Here is a 22,333-nt window from a genome sequence, read left to right as displayed (position 1 = left end):
ACAATTCCGTTAAAAGTATTACACTTTCCAACTCGAGTTTGGGGATCGTGCATGCTTTGCAACTTATACTCGATCGTGTCTTTAAAGGCGTGACGCGCCCTCTGGCTGCGATCAACCGCACAATGTAACTCGTCTCAATTTTGCGTCGGCTATAGATGACCGCGGCGTAACCATCATCGGATGCATTGCTGAAGCCTACTAGCCCTATCTCTTCATCCTTGGAGGTGTGTCCACTCCAAGGTGGAACCCGGATTTCATTCACGTATTTTAGGGACGAGAACACATATTCTAGTTGCCTTCGCGACGGTTCCTCAATAATGTCATCCCAGTCGTAACCTTCCTGCCATAGTCGTTGAATTTCTATTCTCAGCTTCATTACAACTGGAAGCAGCCAACCAATAGGATCGAAAATAGAAGTGGCTATACTAAGCACTCTTCGTTTGGTATACCCAACATTTAAAATTGGCTTGATACTGTACAGGAAACAGTCATCCCTGAGACTATAGTGCCGCCCAAGGATCTTAAGATCCTTATCTGCCTTATCAACCGCAACATATAAACTAATTCGGTGACTTTCGTCAATATATTTTAGAACCTCTGGGCAATTCGTCGCCCACTTCGTTAGCGGAAGTTTGCCTTCACCTAGAGTTTCTGTGATTTTACGGATGACCTCTTGAACTTCTTTTATACTGGACGCCCCGTACAATAGATCATCCATATAGAACGCGTTCTTGATGATCCAGTTGTCCTCATCAGGATCATTGTAATCTGCCACCTGGTGAAGCGTTCGAATTGCTTGCCAGGGTGCACAGTCTAACCCGTAAGTCACCGTTTTCAGGTAAAACTCTCTTGTCGGTTCCTCTGGCTTTGCCCGCCAGAGAATCCTAACCTGCTCTAATCCTCGGATTTCAAACGTATCTGCCGATATATCTAAGTAATATCACTAGAGTATGCATACGCAAACCTGCTTATTCTAGCGAGAATGTCGGAAATATGGTTTTGCAATTTTGGACCGTGAAGGCTCACACCATTTGATGTTGGACTGGAAGACATTCCGCAATTTCGTCGAAGTGGCCTCTTGGCAAACCACGCTTAAATCCGAGATATAATATACCTCGCCGCTAGTGTCAGACTGATGACACTTTGGAATTTCAGCCATGTGGCCCAAATTAAAATATTCTCTCATAAACTCATCCGATTTGAGCTTGTGGTCTTTGTTTTTCAATCACCTTTTCTCCTGACTGCCTAATATTATCTTATCACCACGGGGTCGGTACCACGTGCCGGCCATCATTCTTTCGGTAATGACCCTTTACGAATAGGTTCTCACAAATTTTGTCATCTATGCAATTAGGTTCATCTCTATTTAGGTGCATATCCCAAAATGCCCTTAAGTCCTGTTCCCATTTCTTGATAGTGACATGTGTTGAGATGAACTTCGATACCGAAGATTTCGCCGGGCCAGACACAATCCATCCCAATTTCGTGTTCTGGAGCAGGAAACTATCTACGGTTTCTACTCCATTCACGAAAAGTTGTGGAAGGATACTAGACCCCAATAAAACTGGAACATGAGATGAATGTTCCGTTACGGGGTCCGCCAACTTCTTCCCTTGAAACAACGCCTTTACTTGCTGTGGCACCTGTGGAAGGGAACCTTTAGTTACCCGCCTGACTACCAACGCTTTAGTGCTGACCTCGGAACCATCGTCCAATTTAAGGGTGAGACACAAACCGCTGATACTTTCCCTGCTGACGCACCACCTACCCCCGAAATTTCGAAGTTGGTTTTTTTTCTTTTTTAACCGAAGTTTCTGTAGTAGATCTTCGGTTATATAGCTGCTCTGGCTGCCTTGATCGATCAAACACCGAACTGGAACGGCATGTACTTCTCTTGCCTCTAGCTTAACGACAGCTGTTGGAAGAACGGTTCCGGACCGTGGCAATCCTGACGAATTTTCGGCATGATGAACAGCAAAAGACGGATTATCCCCTTTGCGCAGATGCATGGCAGTAAGATGTTGCCCTTTGCATATTTCGCATTGGAGATTCTTGCGTTTATTGCACGCTTCCCCCCTGATATATTTGTGGGAGACACAGTAAATGCAAACATGATAACGGCGGAGCAGTTTCTCCTTGTCGGTACTTTCAATGAATTGAGGAGACTGGGTTGTGAAGTGCTTCCCCATACATAAGAAGCATTTAGTCCAGTTTCTCTTTTTACCATCCGACTTGGAGAGCAAGGTTATCTCCTTCTGGGCTTTTCTCTTATTCCCAAGATCCTCCGCTTTGGATATCCCACTTACACCATCCCAACCGGGGGACGTGACCACATATCTATTTTCTAGGAATTGGTCGATGTCCTTTATCGTAACGGGCATTTTTGGATCTCGTAACGTTAAGTCGAACTCCCTCCGAGTTGTCATATCCATTTTCCTTGTCAGGACGAATGGAATGAATGGAATGCCTTCATCGGCATTGAATCCTGCTTTCCGTAACGCATGGTATCCAATGCTCTTCCCAGCGATCTAGCCCCCCTTTGGTTTATCTGAGGTAATTCAACTAGCGCCTGAATTTCCTTTTCTATTAAGGCCCGTCGATTACTGTATCTTCGGTCAAGAAGAACCCATGCTTGCTGGTAATTCTCTCCGTATATCCCTAAATGATCGATTACACGTTTTGCATCGCCTCTTAACTTGCTCTGAAGCATCATTAAGCGCTCCACAAAACCGATTTCAGAACCATCGTATACGGAGTTAAAAAGGCTTTTGAATTGTTCGTATTGACTGATATCCCCACTGAATATTGGAATATCTGGGATTGGTGGGGCGGCTCTAAAACGGTATCCTGAGTTCCAGGGGGCAAAAAATGGTTTGGTCGGGTCTGGCTGGGATCCAAGAAGGATTCTGATTAGTTTGGCCCAGGAGTCCGCAAATATTCTGGGCGGAGCTGACTAGGGTCTAATAAATAGTCCGGTCGTATTTGGGTGGGGAAAGGCTCAAGATTAGATGTACGCGGTTCGTCTCTCCACATTGGATAATTTCGTCTATCTGTATCACAGGCCCCCCACCACTCCGAACGCAACTTCACAGCTGCTTGAACTCCTGGGCAGGTCCCTAGCTGCCGCTTCACCTTGGAGTTTGCCGTTGGCGTCTAGGCCCAAGTCTCGTTCTAATAACTCTGTTTCAACGTGTCTTGGGATGGCCCCCCCTATTCGAACTTCCCTCACCAGGATCTATATAATTTTGAGTCACTTGCGGGAGTTTAGGGACTTGTTCCCTAACTGGCCCCAAAGGTAACCTCTGTTTGCCTCTCCTCAGGAATAAGAGAGGGATGAACTTTATCAACAAACTCCCTTGCTTTCAAATAAACTGATTACATGAGTCCCAGCTTATTCTCTCGGAAATATATTAAGTCTGTCGATGGATTCAGTAATAGAAACCGTTTATGTTCTGCAATGAACTCTGAATAGATCTGCCGGACCTCACTCCATGCGGTTTCAAAGCGTTCCTTAGTTCGCTTCTCCTGCCGCAGTTTGCATAGTGTCTGCCGAACCTCTTCAATTTTTAATACCCGCTCAGCTTCAAGGATCTCCTGGATCTCCATTTTTTTTATACCAATCTCTTTCAACTGGCGATCAATTAATTGATTTAAATATTTCCGTTTCGCGCGGACAAATTGTATGAACGACACACAGAAAACGTGGGAGGCGCAACACTAAATGGACCTTTCCTCTGTTCTGAACGCGCCCACGGAACAACAACAATAATTTTTAAAATTTCCGCTTCGCACGGACAATATATATGAATGACACTCAGAAAACGTGGGAGGCGCAATACTATAAGGACCTTTCCTTTGGTCTGAACGCGCCCACGTATCAACAACACCACAGAAATTCACACCAACGATGTTAGAGTGTCGTTAAAGAAACTTGGGAGACGCAACACTATAAGGACTTTGCCTTGGGTCTGAACGCACCCACAGATCAACAGCACCACAGAAATTCACACCAACGATGTGAGATGATTTTTATATGTGCCGTTCAAGTAGCGTTTAATATTGTGTAGGCGGAATACAATCAATACTTTTAATTTGATCACTATATGTTCCCGCACTTTATTTTTCTTTTACACAAGAAAAATTATTTTATAATATTAATTTGTGTAAAAACTTACTTTGGATCGTAGAATCCGGCTCGAAGGACCAGCTGTTTCGGCGATATCCTAGACGGCCTCGTCCATGGGCTATTCTGCTTGGGCGTTGGCCAAGCTCGCGCACTAGCTCCTGGATTTAAGTTTGATGGCCGTGGTTGCTCTCGTTCCGGGCTGCCGAAACTTAACTGCGGAACGATGGGGTATTCAAAACTTCTGAAAAGGAAAAGCTAAAGATTTAATACTATACTTACGTTGATGCCCAACTCTTGCACACTTGGATTTATTAAGAGACTCGCGTTTCCACTCAACTTTTATTTCAAAAAACAACAATATTCTACTTTTGACAATTTCTAAATAAATATAAAAAGCGAATTAAAGAGCGACCGCTCGTTGTAAAGTGTTCTCGATTAGAACACTTTAGCTCTTTCCAGAGAATTCTTATAGATCTTCTTATAGATACGGCTGCTGGAGAAAACTTGGCCAAATCGCTTAAACAGATACGCTTCGAAGGTGTTGGCAGAGAGATCGGGCCTAGTGTTCACCGCCAATTTCAAAGCTCTGTTGGGGATATAATCCAAACCTGAGGCCTTGCTGTTACCGATCCTACCACATATCTTCCGCAGCTTCTCCACAGTTGCTGGAGGTATTATGCCCTCATTTAGTTGGACAACCGCTTGCTCTCCCCTATTTCCGTGGTGAGGGAACAGAGTGATAACAATCTGCTTCAGGAGGCGCGGAGAGGTCCCCTGGAATGATCTCCGTAGCCTTTTCATTACTCCCTTGTAGGGCTCGCCCTTTAAGTAGTTACACACTTGCCCGAATGCCTCCTCGCGGCCGTCGCCACCGGGCTTTCCCTGGGCGTCTGGTAAAGCTTATTTGCCCAAAAGCCCACCAGTAGTTGGTTTGCCTACTGGGAAGCAATTGCCTTGTGGACATAGGAGCATCGCCTGCTTTCGTCACCAATGGCGAGATTCAGGTGACTTTTTCTTCAGCCGTAGTCGGTGCCGAACGCGGCGGAAAACGTGTTCCCCACAAAAGGTTTCGTTGTCCAGCCGAACAAACTATAAAACATTCTGCGCGAGTTCTTTTTCGAGCTCAATTCGCCGTTGATTTCCATGCCGGTTGCCTGGTGGTTACTGTGGGTATGGTCCTCACTGTCATGCCAAGCGATTCTACTGGGTAGAGTGGCACTCACGTAGGTCAGCTTCACTATACACCCCAGGCCCAAATGTCGCTACTTTGTTTTCGATATGGCTCACTAATCATAGCCACATCAATGTTCACTAATTATGACCACATCGATGTGTGAAAAACATCAATGTGGCCATAATTTGTGAGCCATATTGAAACCACGGTGGTAGCATTTGGGTCAGGGACCAAACGGCACAAGCGGCGCTATGAGTTTGTGGAGAAGAATCCTTCGAGGAAGTAATGGAGCACCAGGAGGAAGGCTTCATCAGAGCGAAGGTGAAAGGAGTCCCAGCGCTACACTTGCCTAGTAGGGGCAGATTTTGACTCCTCTGGCTTTGGATCAATGAAGATATTGGCCGACCATAATAACAGGCGATTTTAATGCGTGGGCACTTGTATGCGGCAGCCTGATAACAAATTTGAGGGGACATGTTCTCCTCAAACATTCGCGGAGCTAGACCTGGCACTTGCCAATGATGGGACCTTGTACATTTTCAGTGGAACGGGCCTGGGGTCTACAGTGGACCTGACATACGTGAGTGCCGCTTTAGCCAGTGGAGGCGCTTGGCATGTCAGTGAGGACTCCACTCACAGTGACCACAAGGCAATTTGCATGGAAATCAAGGGTGAATTGAACTCGAAAAAAGCTAGCGCGCAATGCCCAAGTAGTTTGCCCGGTTGCACGAGGAAACCTTTTGAGGACGACATGTTTTCCGCGGCGCTCAAACCCGACAAATACCTGAAGGATACAGTTAATCTTTGAGCGACACCACGACCGTCCGGTTGTGGATAAAATCCGGCTCAATAGGTTACGGTGGGCGGGTCACTTAATCCGTATGGATGAGGATGATCCCACCCGGAAAGTCTATAAGGTCATCTATGGTAAACAAAGAAGACGAGGCAGACCCTGCCTAAGATGGAGTGATGGCGTAGGTCAGGACGCCGAGATCTCTGGAGTTTCTTATTAAGGCAGGCCTAGACCGGATACCGGTTGTTGCGCCGTTGATGATGATGATACAGCTAAAGCAAAAGCCACTCAAATCACCCAATGGGTTACGGAAGAATGCGATGCTACTATGCACAGAAGGCAATTGCTCTTCAGTAAACAACCAAACTACTGGTGGAACAACGAAATCGCAAGTTTGCAAGCCGCATGTTTCCAGGCAAGGAGGCCCAGTGAAGAAGAAATTACACTAACAATTGCGTGGCGACCAGAAGCCATTCGGAAGAGCAAAAAGAACCGCTTCGAACAATCTGTGTGACCATGCCGATATAAACTTTTCGGGCGAGGCCTACAGAGTGGTAATGAAAAAGCTACGGAGATTACCCCAGATTGCCTGCCCGCACCTCCTGAAACAGGCAAAAGGAACACTGATTTCTGACGGCTGCTGTGCCGTTTTGACGCTGGATGTAGAAAACTCATTCAACTCGGCCAACTGAAGTAGAATTAGAGGGTCGTTGGCTGACACCCACTGGTTGAAACTTACCTTCAGAGAAGACTCTCTTGTACGGGATGGGTGAGAGCCCCAAAGAATACATTGTCACAGCCGGAGTGCCACAGGGACCGGTACTGAGTCCTCTCTTGCGCTCTCCCCGTCCTAGAGGGGGCTATGACTGCTTTGCAGTTTATCTAGCTGTGGTTGTTCCAGTAAAACACTCCAAAGATACCTGCTGTAGCAATAATCAAACCTAAGTTGCTGGCATAACTCGAAAGGCGTCTGGACATTATCCTGAAAACAGAGCCATTCGTGAAAAATAAAATCGCGGCAATTAACATCTTCTCCATTCCTGTCCTTCTACGGATTTAGAATTTGTCAATAGACTTGCAAAGAACAACATGCGTAATCGAGTTGCCGAAAAAGCGGGGGGAGGTGGTACTGGGTTTAGAAACATTGCACTACAATCAAGTGCATTCTCTTCGTGAGTTTTTCTTTGCGAAACAATCCTCTAGCTAATTGTACCAGGCTACCGTCATGGCAGATAATAAATTATTTCCTATGAACTTGAGAAGCAGAGAATGGGATCCTGTGTCGAATGTTACTTCAGCCCAACAGAAAATCGACATGTGCAAAGAGAAACCCATTCACGGAGGTCATATAAAAAATTTGTTGTTGCCAGGCCATTGACATCGAAGCCTCCAACAAATGGTTGAATAGCGGTGTACTATTCACATCGCTCCCAACAAAACACTACAAAGGGTACATTCTTCGCGACTACTCAATCACCAACTTCACTTGTAGGTTACGCAACTGTGAAGAGAAGACCATCCAACACATAACATCTACATGCAGGATGTTGTGAACTACCGAGTACACCAATCGTCATAACTCCGTTTGCAAGATTCTCCATCAAAACCTTGCGTTGAAGTGAACTTATCGGTTGCCATCCTCACTATAAGTATATTCGGCAGAGAATCTTGGAAAATGATCAGGTCAAACTACTGTGCGATCACACTATTGCCACCGCCAACACTGCTAATCACAATAGGCCCGCACACAGAATATTGAACAATTCTCTTGCGTTAATGACAAGAACGGTACTTTGCTTACCAACCGCCGAGCAACGACAGATAGATGGCGAGATTATTTCGAGTAGATTTCAACTGAAGAATCTGTTCATCCTCCACTTCCACAATCATTTCCGGCATTTGGAGCAGTTCCACCTGACCGCGCTACTGAAGTCGAGGAAGCAAGGTAGAACGTAAGAACACCATCTGATTGGCAAGAAGGTACCACAGTACCTATGTGGAAAAATAAATGCAATGCAGCGCAATATTCAAATCACCATTCGATCCGGTTACGCTCCCATACCATGATGATTTTTGAACGCATTGTTGACAACCGTGTTCGCGAAATCGATAAAATATCCAGGAATCAAGCCGGATTTGTCAAGAACTGCGGAACTACGGACGCAATACACGCTGCGCGATTACTCATGGAGAAACACCGTGAGAAGCATCGCCCTCGCGTTTGACCGTGTACCACACGAACTCATCTGGAATGCTCTGCAACAACACTTGTTGCCAGAAGAACTCGTGCGCTGGGTTCAATTGCTCTACCACGATCCAAAAAGTAAAGTTCGAAGTGTGGCGAGTGTATCAAAACCGCTTCGTATTTCTGTTGGTGTTCATCAAGCAAGCGTCTTATACACTGCTTTATGCAGATGATGTTTTCCTAGTGTCTAAAAGTAAAAATTATCTCGAGTAACTTGTCCAAAAATGGAATGATCGCCTCATGCAACACGGCCTCAGATTGAATTAGAATAAAACTGAATATTTGACGATCGATTCCCATCAAATAGATAAAATCACTGTCATTGGCAGCGACCTGCCCACAACTAGGCGATTTAAATATCTCGTGTCAATGCGATTAGCCAATGGAGAACTACGTTGTGAAATTGCTTCATGCATTAACGCAACCTGAATGAAGTGGCGTTCCACAACTGGTGTTTTTTGTGATCGACGTATCAACGAACGTCTCGAATCTAAAATTTACCGGAATGTTCTCCGTCCTCTCGCTTTCTATGGTTCTAAGTGCCGGCAATGAAGTACGTCTTGGGGTAATGGAGTCGAAGATGTTGCGCTGGACTAGTGGATCACATCCGAAATAAGGATATCCGTGATCGATATAGAGTTGCACCGATCGTGGAAAAATTGCCAGAGAGGCGTCATCGATGGTGTGATCACGTAATTCACTTCACTTGCCAAGATTTTGCTTGATACGCTGTATGGGGATTTAAAAGCCTCGCGAATGCATCTGGATCAGTTATTTGAAAGAACCAAATGCCGAAACCGATCACGACGAGCCGACCGCACTGGTGAACGAGACAAAGGCTGAAAAAAAAGAAGAAAAGGCCAACAGAAAATCGACATGTAAGAAAAGAATCCCCTTCAAGGAGGTCATATAAAAAAATATTAGTTGCCAGGCATTGAAATCGAAGCGTCCAACAAATGGTTGACTAAAGATATACTATTCTATTAGACCGAAGCATTCCTAACTTCAATCCAGGATGCTACGCTTTCAGCAAAAAATTACAAACGTTGCATCCTTCATGACCCCTCAATTACCAACTCCAGTTGTAGGTTATGCAACTGTGAAAAGGAAACTTTCCAGCACGTAACTTCTGCGTGCAACACGTTGAGGAGTACCGAGTGCACCAGTCGTCATAAGCCTGTAAAGTTTTACATCAAAACCTTGCGTTGAGGTATAAATTAGTGGTAACCTACCATCCTTATTATAAATATATTCCGCAGAAACTCTTCGAACATGGTCGGGCGAAGCTACATTGGAGTCACACTATTGCCGCCGACCACACTGTTAATCATAATTGATCCGATATAGTTCTGCTTCCCAAGGAAGAACATTGTAGGAATACTGCTGAAAAATAGCAGGAAAAATAAGTCAGATTACCGGAAGCGCGCGCTCCGGGTATAAAGGCTTTGTATTCATCCTATGTGAGAAAATTCTACGTACATTTTTCTATCCGTATATAGCTACAAATTCAACATATTCCTTCAGATTTTTCCAAATTACAAGGTATACGTACATATCACAGCCATATTATCCTCATTGTAAACAAACAAACTGCCTATTTCCGAATCATCATCATCAACGGAGCAACAACCGGTATCCGGTTTAGGCCTGCCTTAATAAGAAACTTCAGACATCCCGGTTTTGCGCCGAAGTCCACCAATTCGATATCCCTAAAAGCTGTCTGGCGTCCTAAACCCGCCATCGCTCCATCTCAGGCAGGGTCTGCCTCGTCTTCTTTGTTTACCATAGAAATTGCCCTTATAGACTTTCCCGGCTAGATAATCCTCATCCATACGGATTAAGTGACCCACCCCCGTAACTTATTGAGCCGCATTTCATCCACAACCTGACGGCCATTGAATCGCTCATAGATTTCGTCGTTATGTAGACTGTGGAATCGTCCATCCTCACGTAGGGCCAAAAATTCTTCGGAGGATTCTCTCGGACGCGGCCAAGAGTTCGCATGGAATCCCCTTGCCGTAAACCGTTGTTGATGTCGAATGGTCTTGAAAGTGATCCAGCTGCTTTCATTTAGCCTCGCAAATTGGCCAGGGTCAGTCTTATTAATTTGGTTGGGACACCGAATTCTCTCATGGCCCTGCACAGTTTTACCCTGACTATGCTATCATAGGCGGGTTTAAAGTCGATGAATGCATGGTGCAACTGGTGTCCATATTCCAACAGCTTTTCCATCGCTTGCCGCACAGAGAAAATCTGATCTGTTGCTGATTTGCCTGGAGTGAAGCCTCTTTGGTATGGGCCAATCATGTTCTGAGCATATGGGGCTATCCGGCCTAGCAAGATAGAGGAGAATATCTTATAGATGGTACTCAGCAACGTGATTCCTCTATAATTGCTGCACTGCATGATACCTCCCTTTTTATGTATGAGACAGATAATGCCTCGTTGCCAATCGTCAGGCATTGATTCGCTGTCACATACCTTGAGCACAAGTTGATGAACCACTTGGTGTAACTGGTCGCGTCCATACTTAACCAATTCGGCTGTAATTCCATCGGCTCCTGGCGACTTATGATTTTTTAGACGAGGAATTGCACGGACTGTTTCTCCTATACGCGGTGGTGGCAGTATTTGTCCGTCGTCTTCAGTTGCCCGGACCTCCAGCTCGCCGATGTTATGGTTGTTCAGTACTTCATCAAAGTACTCAACCCATCACTGCTCCCTGAACTTTTCTAGTTCACAGACTTAATGGTTCTCCCAGTCTTCCTTTTTCCGTCTGTGAAGTCGCTTCTCCGCTCGACGGAGCTCGTGATAAGTCTCTGCGCGTGCCCGCGTTGCTTGAGAATGCAACATTACTCGGTATTCGGCATTCTTCCGTTCCGTTGCTAGCTTACATTCATCGTCAAACTAGCCGTTTCGACTTTTTTTTGCAGTTGGGGCCAAGTATGTTTGTGGCCGTGTCAATGATAACGATCTTCAGGTGATTGTGAAGATCATTTGTTGATGCTTCATCTTCAGGACCTCTGTTGACTGCGGTTATTGCGGCATCCATTTCCCTCTTATAGGTGTCGCGGAGGGCAGTGTTGTGGATGGCCTCAGTATTCACTCTCACCTGATTGTCAGAGGGGATTGTAGGTGGTGTCGTAATTCGTGCTTGGAGCACCATGTCAACGAGATAGTGGTTCGAGTCTATATTGGCCCCCCTATATGTTCTGACATTCATCAAGGCTGAGAGGTGGCGGCGTTCGATCGGCACGTGGTCAATTTGGTTGAAAGTTGTCCAATCTGGAGAGGCCCATGTATGTCGACCGCTTTCCGCGCAAACCAGGTACTTCCAACAACCAACACTTCTCCGACTCTGCAGTCCCCTCTGTAGGGGCGTGAATGTTAATGAGACTTACATTTCTAAATTTGTCTTGCAAGCGCAGAGTGCATAGCCGTTCGCTTATGTTTTCAAAGCCGACAACAACAGGATTCATTTTTTGGCTGACTAAGAAGCCTACTCCGAGTACATAGTTTACTGGATGGGCACTATAATATATGGTGTAGCGGCTCTTCTCCAGGAAACCGGTCCCTGTCCAACGCATCTCCTGTAATGCTGTTACGTCAGCCCTCTATTGGGACAGGGTATCGGCAAGCTGCTCAACAGTTTCATCTCTGTACAGGGAGCGCACGTTCCATGAGAAAATGCGCAAATCGTTATTCCTTTGTCGTTGCCGGGTTCATCGTTGTAAAGTCCATCCAGTCCGAGGCTCCTGTTGTGGCTTCGTAACAAGAGGTTTTCCATGTAGGGTTGTCAGCCCTACCCAACCTCCAACCTGGAGGACCAGTTGATACAATTTGTCCCGTTTCTAGGCGCGGGAGACTCGCCTTCATCTTTCTCCTCCTTTTCTCCTTTTTTGTTGAGAAAGAGCTCCCAGCGGTCACGACGTGGAGGTGAAGATAAGGTTTGGTAGTAGAGCTGTTGGTGTTCGTTCAGCAGGCATTTGCCAGTTTTTATGCTGCATCGCGGGTGCCAATCCACGTTTCGCCCTGGGACTTATACCACCCTGTGACCAGCTGTACATATATATGCACGTAAATAAATTGATCGTACTCATATTTCCGGTTTACTTCGTGCACAAAAGCATGCATATGTACATATATTGTACCTATATAAAATACGACTGGTTTAATCAAAAAACATATATATATCTGAATTAGACACTACCCGCAAACTTCATTAGCACGCGTATACTGTATACCTACATACATACATGTTTGTTTCGAGTAATTGGTATTCGCATACAAATGACTAACAAGTCGGGAAACCGGAAGCTGGGCGCTTCAGGTATGAAAGGTTTTGTTTACTTCTTCTGTGGGTATATTTGAGTGTAGAACTATCCCATTTGTAAGTAGCCCGTTATGTATATGCATTTAGCATGTCTGATAACTCACTTTAGCGTGATATTAATATTTAGTTGCAGTAAATTTGCACGGTAAAGTCAGCTTTGAGCTACTGTAACTTTGTTACTAATAGTATGATTTTGATTAAACTTGGGAATAATATGCTTCATATTACATTTTCTACTACTACCAACTTTTATAACTCTGGGATAAAGCTAAGCGGGGTTTTACTCAATTTTCCTAAAAATGTGGTAATATACTATCATTAACTTAATTTTAACAGATATCGATATGGAGAGTATTTTGAGGCCTGGATATCACTAACTGCATGTCTGAGGGTCCACAGTTCTCACCTTCTCATCAAATTTCGTGTCAATCGCTATAGCCGTTTCTTAGAAAAGTGTTTGTGACAGACAGACAAACAGGCAGACAGACAGACATTGAACTGATTTTTATAAGATTTTGTTTTGCAAACAAAACCTTAAAAGGGTAGAACAAAATAATTCTTTCCGACCCCATTCATATGAACCCACTTTGTTATGATATTGACGAATTGATATGTGACGATGACGTCATACAGATTGTGGAATGGACGAAATTATCAAAAAATGGCAGTTTCATTCCCTATAACTCTGTTAATAATAGTTCGTTTGGACTTGAGCAATTTGTGCTTTATGTTATCCCTTACACTCACGCCAAATCTTGTACGTCTGGGATGGACATAACCCCCCGGGTAAATTTCTAAAATGTGGAAATATACTATTCTTAAATTTATTTGTGAAGATTTCGTAGAGGTGCACAATTGTGATTTTTTTTCAGATTTTTCGGTTGGATAGGTTCTGAGAATGAGACCTGTTACACTTTTTGATGGTCATATTTTGAGTTCTCTCTCCCCTATGTTTTACCCGATATCAAATATGGAACCAGTTTCGAAAAGTACTAATTGAGCCCTATGTGTCTCTACAGCTTAAAACCACCGCGTCGTACATACATTTTCGCACGGTTGCACACTTTGCTTTGATGCGGTCCTTTGGATGTTGTCTGCAGCCCATCCTTAGGTTGGTCGCCCCTCGGTCTAGTTTAGTTTTTAAGGTTTTGTTTGCAAAACAAAAAAAAGTGATATCCTTCTACGTTAACATTAGGGGAGTCCCCATATGTAAAAGGGAGGTGTAAAATTTTTTTCACCGAATATGGTCATGTGGGGTATCAAATGATGCCTTAGTTTTGAGATTTATTAGAAAGGCGGGGGTGGGAGGCGTGGAAAGTGATGATTTCTTTAACGGAAAACTGCCTCTATATGGTGCCCAGGCCTCAAAATACTCTCCATATCGATGTCTGTTCAAATTAAGTTAATAATAGTATATTCATATATTTTTGGGGAAATTGAGTAAAACCTCCCTTAAGTTTATCCCAGAGTTATAAAAGTTGGTAGCAGTATAAAATATAATATGAAGCATGTTATCCCCGAGTTTAATCAAAATCATACTATTAGTAACAAAGTTACAGTAGCTCAAAGCTGACTTTACCGTGTAAATTTACTGCAACTAAATATCAATATCATACTAAAGTGGGTAGTCACATATGCTAAATGCATATACATAACGGACTACGTACAAATGGGATACTTCTACACTCAAATATACTCACAGATGAAGAAAACAAAACGTTTCATACCTGAAGCGCCCAGCTTCCGGTTTCCCAATTTGTTTAGAATTTAATTTATATAATATTATGCATAATATTTGCTTTATGTATGATATATCCGGCTGTTACAGTATGGTGTTCTCATCGTCAATATACGGCTAGAGTAGAACTCTGGGTATATTGATAACCATTCGCAATTGAATTCATGCTAATCTTATTTCTTTTAAAATATTTTCAATATTTCGTTTCGGATCCAAACGACTCGTGCATTGATTGCTGTCTTCGCTGGATCAAAATCCCAAACAACACAATAATATAGTGCAGCGATATCCAGAACCGAAGTAAAATGGTTGAGCTGTGGAGTGGCACGGCTCAGTATTGTCTTGCAGTTGGAAATTACAACAGTGCAACAGCAATTCTCGAAGCTTTAGAGTCACCATCTATAATTAGACTGAAAGAAACGGTAAGTAAAGAGTAGAAGCTGAAATTTTCCGTTTACAGGTTACTTGGGGTGAGTATGCTTGAACTTGGAGATGCAATACTACCTTTCTACAGGCTCTAACTTGCTGCCCGTTGGATACTTTACCAAATGGATAGATATATGATAATATGTAAATGTATTTATGAAAATACACATAAAGTCACTTTTTGAGTCTTCTAACAGCCTAGGATCATTTATCAATCACCATTGAGCTAAAGGGGACTTTCCTATGTGACGCCCGATATTTTTTTTACATTTTCAACCTTATTAAAATCGGTTTACTGTCTGTCCGTCTATTTGTCTGTCTGTCCGTCACATGCATCTTTCTCGGAGACGGTTGTAGCGATTGGCACCAAATTTGGTAGAAAGGTGGGAACTGTGAACGCTCACGCATATAGTGAGCTACATCATTTTACGTTGAATTTAATTTACATGCAAAAGGGGGGTGTACATTTTTTTTTCATCAAATATAGTCATGTGGGGTATTAAACTAAAGGTCTCGGTTAGTACTTTTCGAAGCCGTTTTTAGTTTTGACATTTGTTGAAAAGGTGAGGAGTGCGGGGGGTTGAAATTGACCATTTCTTTAACGAACCCATTCTCAGAAACTACCCAACCGAAAAATCTGAAAAAAATCAGGGGGCCTAGGCTCCAAAATACCCTCCATACCGATACCTGTTCAAATAAAGTTAATAATAGTACATTACTATAATTTTTAGTTATTGGCAGGAAAACCCCCCTTGAGTTCACCCTAGAATGACAAGAATTGCAACAGTATAGACTACAGCATAGAGCATAATCCTGCTGAATTTGGTGAAAATCGCACAATTACTAACAAAGTTATACTAGGTCAAAACTGTTGCTCCTCTGCAAATTTAAAACTATGAATGTCAATATCACTTGAAAGTGGCTATTTTCACATAATATATGCATATTTTACGTGCTACATGCTAATGCACGCTCAAATTTCTTTATAAAAGAAATACACAAAACCTTTCATACCTGAAGCGTCTAGCTTCCGGTTTCCCGGCTTGTTTATGTTGCTGTTGGCGTGTTGAATGGTGATTCAAAATTTTTAATTAAGGAATTTGATAATAGTTTGTATTTACTTTTTGTGATCAAAGTGGATTCCTTTTAAAAAAGGGTAGCTGGTGGAAGGCATATCTCCATTTCTTGTACCCTGAAAACAAAAGTTCAAACATTTCTGTATTCTGAATACTTGGCTCTATCGTCGGAATCACGATTATTTCACGTTGCTAAACAGAAGTTGTAAAGACGAATCTTTTAAAATCGGGGCTATCATTGAAAATCAAAAATAAAACTTAGAAATTACTAATGAAAATACATAATCATGGTTCGTACCAGAACTACTGCCGTATAGAATAACATATAAAAATGTCAGCCCAATCATCGTCATCAACGGCGCAACAACCGGTATCCGGTCTAGGCCTGCCTTAATAAGGAATTCCAGACATCCCGGTTTTGCGCCGAGGTCCACCAAGTCAGCCCAATCTAAGCAATAAATGTGAAAGAAATCACAGTGATGCATCTACACGAAATCCTTAAATGAATCCTTTTCCGATATCTGCAAAAATTAAGCCAATAATGGCATACTACCATTTTTCTAGAAAATTTTTTTTAACAGAATATGGTGATGGGTCTATCAAAGGGAAGGGCTCAATAAGTACTTTTTGAAAATGATCCTGAAATTGGGTCAAGCACAGGGGAATGAGGATACAAAATGTGTGCCCCAAAAAGTATAACAGGTCTCGTTCTCAGAACCTATACAAAATCTGGGCCTCAAAATACATTCCATACAAATATCTGGTCAAATAAAGTTAATAGTAGGATATTACTACATTTTAGAAATTTACTTGAAAGCCCTCCTGAAATTCATTGTACGTACGCACAATTCTGCAATAAAGAAGCCTTGAAAAAACGACAAAATTCACAAAAAAGAAGTTTAACAAAGCGCCGAAAATTTAGCTTTCAATATTTTTTAATAATCCTAGTTTGTAGACTGTGGTTAAGTCCGCAGGTTAAAATGCCGTTTACATTTTTTCCTTAAGATGGTCACAACCCCCCTAGTGTGGCAGCAGAAAAACATCTTTTTTGGAGGTAGGTGTATAAGTTGCTCTGTATTTCAATATAGAATTATGCTTTCAGGCTGGAAAAATTACTCCGCATGCACAAAATTCGCATTTGAATCTTTATCCAGTTCTTCACAAACAATTCCTAAAAGAACGAAAACAAGTCGGGAAACCGGAAGCTTGACGCTTCAGGTATAAAAGATTTTGTGTTTCGCTATGTGAGGAGCATAACGTAGTTCCCCATTGGCTTATAGCATTGACCCGAGATATTGAAATCGTTCAGTTCTGGGCAGCTTACTGCCATTGCCAGAACTGAGCGATTTAAATATCTCGAAGGGCAGGTTACCGACATTGCCAAAACTCAGCGATTTAAATATCTCGAGAGCAGGTTACTGCCATTGCCAGAACTCAGCGATTTAAATATCTCGAGTCAATGCTATCTGCCAAAGGGGAACTGCGTAATGAAATTATTTCACACATTAACGCAACCTGGATGAAGTCGCATTCCCCAACTGGTGTTCTTTGTGATCGACGTATCAGTGCACGTTCCAAATCTAAAATTTACTGCAATGTCATCCGTCTGCCGCTCTCTATAGTTCTGAGTATTGGCCGATTATAAAGGTCAATGAACGGCGTCTTGCGGTAATGGGGACGAAGATGTTGCATTGCACTGGTGGCGTGACACGTTTTGATTACGTCTTTATCCGCGATCGAACGGGTTTGCACCGATCGTGGAAAACCTGCAAGAAAGGCGTTTTCGATGGTGTGGTCACGTAATTCACATTAACGAGAATTCGACAACCAGTATTTATCAGAACATCGAAAGCAATGGTAAGCAACCAAAAAGCCGGCCAAAACAATGGTGGCTTGATATGCTGGATAGGGATTTAAGGGGGTCATCCCGTGTGAAGGCCGTTTTTTTTTGCCTTTTTTTGAAAAATTATTTTGAAGGACTGGATAAAGATAGAAACGTGATTTTTTCACCATATGTTTGCTGATATCTCTAGTATATGTAATAAATTTTTCAGCTTGATTCCGTAGCTAATTTTCGGAATAGGTGTTAATTTATGCACCCATCTCCAAAAAAGGGTGTTTTTCTGCTGCCACGCTGGAGGGCGCTGTGTTCATCTGAGGGAAAAAAACTAAGCGGCATTTTAATGTGGACAATATTCCATGGTCCGCAAACTAGGATAATTGGAAAATATTAAAAGGTAAATTTTTGGTGGGCTTTTAAGCTTAATTTTTTGGATTTTGGTGTTTTTTTACGGCTTTTTTTATGAATGAAAGAAAACCGACCAGTCCGATTGCAATTATCCTAGTTTGCGGACCGTAGAAATATGTATTAAAGAAGCCGTGAAAATTTCAAAGAATTTGGTTGGATAGATTTTGAGCTATGGTGGCAGCCGATTTTCAAGATGCAGTTTCGAGAAAAACGCATTTGAAAATTTAAATGTGATTTTCAATAGTAAAATTTTAGCCCACCATTAATCTGCTATACCTGGTCCATAGAGAGCACCCTCCGTTTCTTCAAAAAAGTCTTGTAAGGCCGATTGTTGCTCTCTGGTGTCAGTTGGGGCTCTTTTAGCGAGGTCAGTCGATGGTCGTTCGGACCGCCAAATTCGCGATTCATTACGGCGGTCGGCATAAACCTGACATATGTGACCAACTTGACATCCCATTGTCACTAGGATTTTGAGAATGCCATTGAATCCTTCATTGAAAATAATTACAGCCAGAAAAGTGGCTATTCCTAGGACCTTGGTCCCAGAATGACGGTGTCTAGGACCGAAAGTTCAGATCAATGCATTTAACGACCCATTGTTATGCTGGGTCTCTGCTCCTAAACATCTATTCAAGAAATCATGTTGTGACAAATCGTCGTAGATTGGTTTGTTGATTGTTTGAACTTCTTCAGTCAAAGGTGCCTTCTGCTGGTGGAAACTATCCAGTTCTCCTTTAGCTTCCGCTTTGCGCCATTTGCACCAACTGTCCTCGCCTGCTGGACAATTTTGATGCGGAGGATTTTCGTCTGTAGAACAATTATGGAAGAAAGTTTCCCAAATTTCTTGCGTCATTCCTCCTATCGAATTTGCGTGTCGACGAATAGCCAGCCCAGGAAATGGAGTGAGGTCCTTATCAGTAAGTTTTCCAGCCCCTTTTCCACCAATGCCTTTGTGATTCTTCTTTGCATTTCTGAGCCGCGTTCCCATTCTTTTCTCGACATGTCCTACGTATTCCTTTTTTACTACTGCGTATATTTTATTATTTTCAGAAATTTCCAGAAATACCGGAGAAAACTCCAGCAAAATCCAATATACAATATACAAAACTTGTCGCAATTGGAACATCCATGTTCATGCTTGCTAAAAGTTTCTTTGCTGATGTTGATGCGAAGTCCTTTTTCTTCTCTGATAACTATCGATTCCCATGAAATATTCGTTTTTTAGTGCGAGCATGACGTTGAACGTTAAAGCGATCTCCCTTCGTACGATCCATTTAAAAAAATCACTGAACACACAAACAGCACAATACTTACAACAAAATATAACTGAGTATAACTTGAACGTCTTTCAGTGCTCACTCTAGACTAGATTATCCTTTTTATTCCAAACAGCAAATAAGTTTAGACAATTGATTGGTTTTCCATCTTTTTATATTTATACCTGTATTCAAATTTATAAGGCTCAGGTAAAAAACTAACAGGTAAAAAAAGATTCGATGCTCTTTCTCATCGAGTATTCTAGCCGCGGCTGCAAACTCCTTACTTGTTTAACCCAGTAATTTCTCAAGGACTCGGAATATCGGAAAATCCCTTTGCCCACATATTCTCCACTATATATAGATACAATTCATGCACAAAAAAAAATCGATTTCTCCAGCCCGACACACGGGATGACCCCCTTAAAGGTCTCAAGATTACAAAATAAAATGACGAAACCGATCACCACAGGCCGACCCCGCTCGTGAACTGATGGCTGAACAAAAAGAAAAAGGTGTGAGGAGCGACGAGTGCACGACAGCTCCGTGTAATATAGCTAAAAATTCCATTGCCCTCTATTTTCTAGAAAGCGATTTAAATAAATCATTTGATGGAAAGCCCTGTGTTGATAATGGTCAACCTCATACGCCTCACACCCTGAGTTTAATATTATTAGCAAATACCAACAATTTAACCAACATCAAATATAAACAAGTCGGAATACCGGAAGCTCGTGCTTCGGGTGTAAAGGTTTTGTGTTCATCTTATCTAAGAAATTTCAACGCATATTTTTCTACCCGTATACAGCTACAAAATTACGAGACCTACGTACATATTACAGCCGTAGATGTTACGCTCACCCTAAACAAACAAACTGCCTATTTTCGAATACTGTACGTATATAATTTGATCGTACCCATATTTCCGATTTACTTCTTATATCTATCTGAATTAGGCTCTACCCGCAAAGTTCATTAGCACGCATATACTATATACCTACAAACACACATGTCTCGTTGGAATAATTGATATTCATACACAAATAATTAAAGAACTAAAACAAAATAATTTTTTTCCACCCAATTCATACGAACTTACTTTGTTGTGGTATTGACAAATTGATATGTGATGATGACGTCATGCAGGTTGTAGAGTGCACGAAATTCACAAAAAATTGGATTTTCTTCAAACTTGACCAAATTGTGCATTATGTTCTTCGTTACACGCATGCCGAATTTTGTACTTCTGGGATGAACATGAGGGGGGTGCCGGGTAAATTTCTAAAATGTGGAAATATACTATTATTAACTTTATTTGTGCAGATATCGGAACCAGATGTATTTTGAGGCCTAGATTTCGTAGAGATGCACTACTGAGATTTTTTCAGATTTGTCGGTTGGATAGGTTCTGAGAACGAGACCTGTTACACTTTTTGGGGGTCATATTTTGAGCCCTCACTCCCCTATGTTTGACCCAATATCAAATATTGAACCAGTTTCGAAAAGTACTAATTAAGATCTTTCAATTGATACCCCACATGGCCACATTTTATGAAAAAAAATTTTGCACCCTCCTTTCACATGTATGGGGAGCCCCTCTTAAACTTAACACAAAATGTAAAGGAAACGACAGATCACATACTCCTACCAATTTTTTGACAATCGGTGCAGCCGTTTCCGAATAAATCGGGTGTGACACACAGACAGACAGACAGACAGACGGACAGACAGACATCGAATCGATTCTAATAAGGTTTTGTTTCACACAAAACCTTAAAAAGGGCTAGGGAGAATTAGATTCGAATCGAATCGATTCTAATAAGGTTTTGTTTCACACAAAACCTTAAAAAGGGCTAGGGAGAATTAGATTCTTCTTGAATGGAATTTTAATATTTCACTTGAATCTTATTTGTATGGCTTAGGATGTTGTTAATTAGCACGAAATTGAATTCTATAACTTTGACACTAATAGTTGGATTTTCATGGAACTTGGCATGTATATGCACGAGACTGCCCTCCATGCCGGTGGATTATTGATAATTGATGAGTTGATAATATACTATTAGTAAATTTATTTGAGCAGATACCGGAATGGGACATCTCTCGAAGATTAGATTTCACATAAGTGTTTTACAAAAACCTTAAAAAGGGCAGCAGATAAATAGATTCTTCATAAATGGGACTTTAATATTCCACGCGAATGCCAGTTATTCCGGGTAATTATGACGTCAGCATCTGATTTGCATGGCTTTGGAAGCAGTAAACTCGCGCGAAATTGCTAAGTTTGAACTGCTATAACGTAGGTGTTAATTGCCTGATTTCCATGAAATTTAGCGCATATATACGAAATATTGTCCTCTATGCTAGAACAAAATTCCCCTCCTAGGATGAATTTAAGGGGGGGTTTTTCAGTAAATTTCTAAAAAGTAGTAATATACTATTAGTAAGTTTATTTGAGCAGATATCGGAATGGGACATATTTTGAGGCCTAGATTTCATCTAGGCGCACCACCCTGATTTTTTTTTGGATTTTTAGGTTGGGTAGTTTCCGAAAATGAGTCCTGTCTCACTTCAAGTGCGTACATTTTGACTCCTTACTCACGCACTTTGCAATCTATGCCAAAACTAATGTCAGTTTCGGAAAGTACAACTCGAGACCTTTCATTTGTTACCCTGCACAACTATATCCAGCGAAAAAATTTTTTAATCCCCCCTTTGCATATATGGGGAGCCCCCCTTTAAACTCCACCTAAATTTATGCCACTCGCTGTATGGGTGAGATTTCATAGCTCCCATCTGTCCACCAAATTTCGTTCGGATCGGTTTAGCGGTTTTGGAGAAAAGTGCGTGTGACAAACAGACAGACAGACAGACATTGGATCGATTTTAATAAGGTTTTGTTTTACACAAAACCTCAA

At 42.1% G+C, this 22,333-nt stretch overlaps 1 protein-coding gene across 4 annotated transcripts in view; it reads left to right on the top strand.

Annotated features, from left to right (window-relative positions):
* LOC119647214 (ras-GEF domain-containing family member 1B) overlaps positions 1-22,333 on the top strand; it is a 1,018,095-nt gene that overhangs the window by 657,499 nt on the left and 338,263 nt on the right. For 3 of the 4 annotated variants that reach the window (XM_038048042.1, XM_038048040.1, XM_038048041.1), the window contains one exon: positions 14,688-14,831. The exons of the other annotated variant lie outside the window; for it this stretch is intronic. In XM_038048042.1, the coding sequence (XP_037903970.1) occupies positions 14,688-14,831 (144 nt within the window). The remainder of the gene's footprint in view (positions 1-14,687; positions 14,832-22,333) is intronic. 4 annotated transcript variants of the gene reach the window in all.

This window comes from Hermetia illucens, chromosome 1 (assembly GCF_905115235.1).
Source record: "Hermetia illucens chromosome 1, iHerIll2.2.curated.20191125, whole genome shotgun sequence".
Classification (NCBI taxonomy): domain Eukaryota; kingdom Metazoa; phylum Arthropoda; class Insecta; order Diptera; family Stratiomyidae; genus Hermetia; species Hermetia illucens.
The sequence above is the reverse complement of the archived record's forward strand: the minus strand, read 5'-3'. Positions and strand labels throughout refer to the sequence as shown.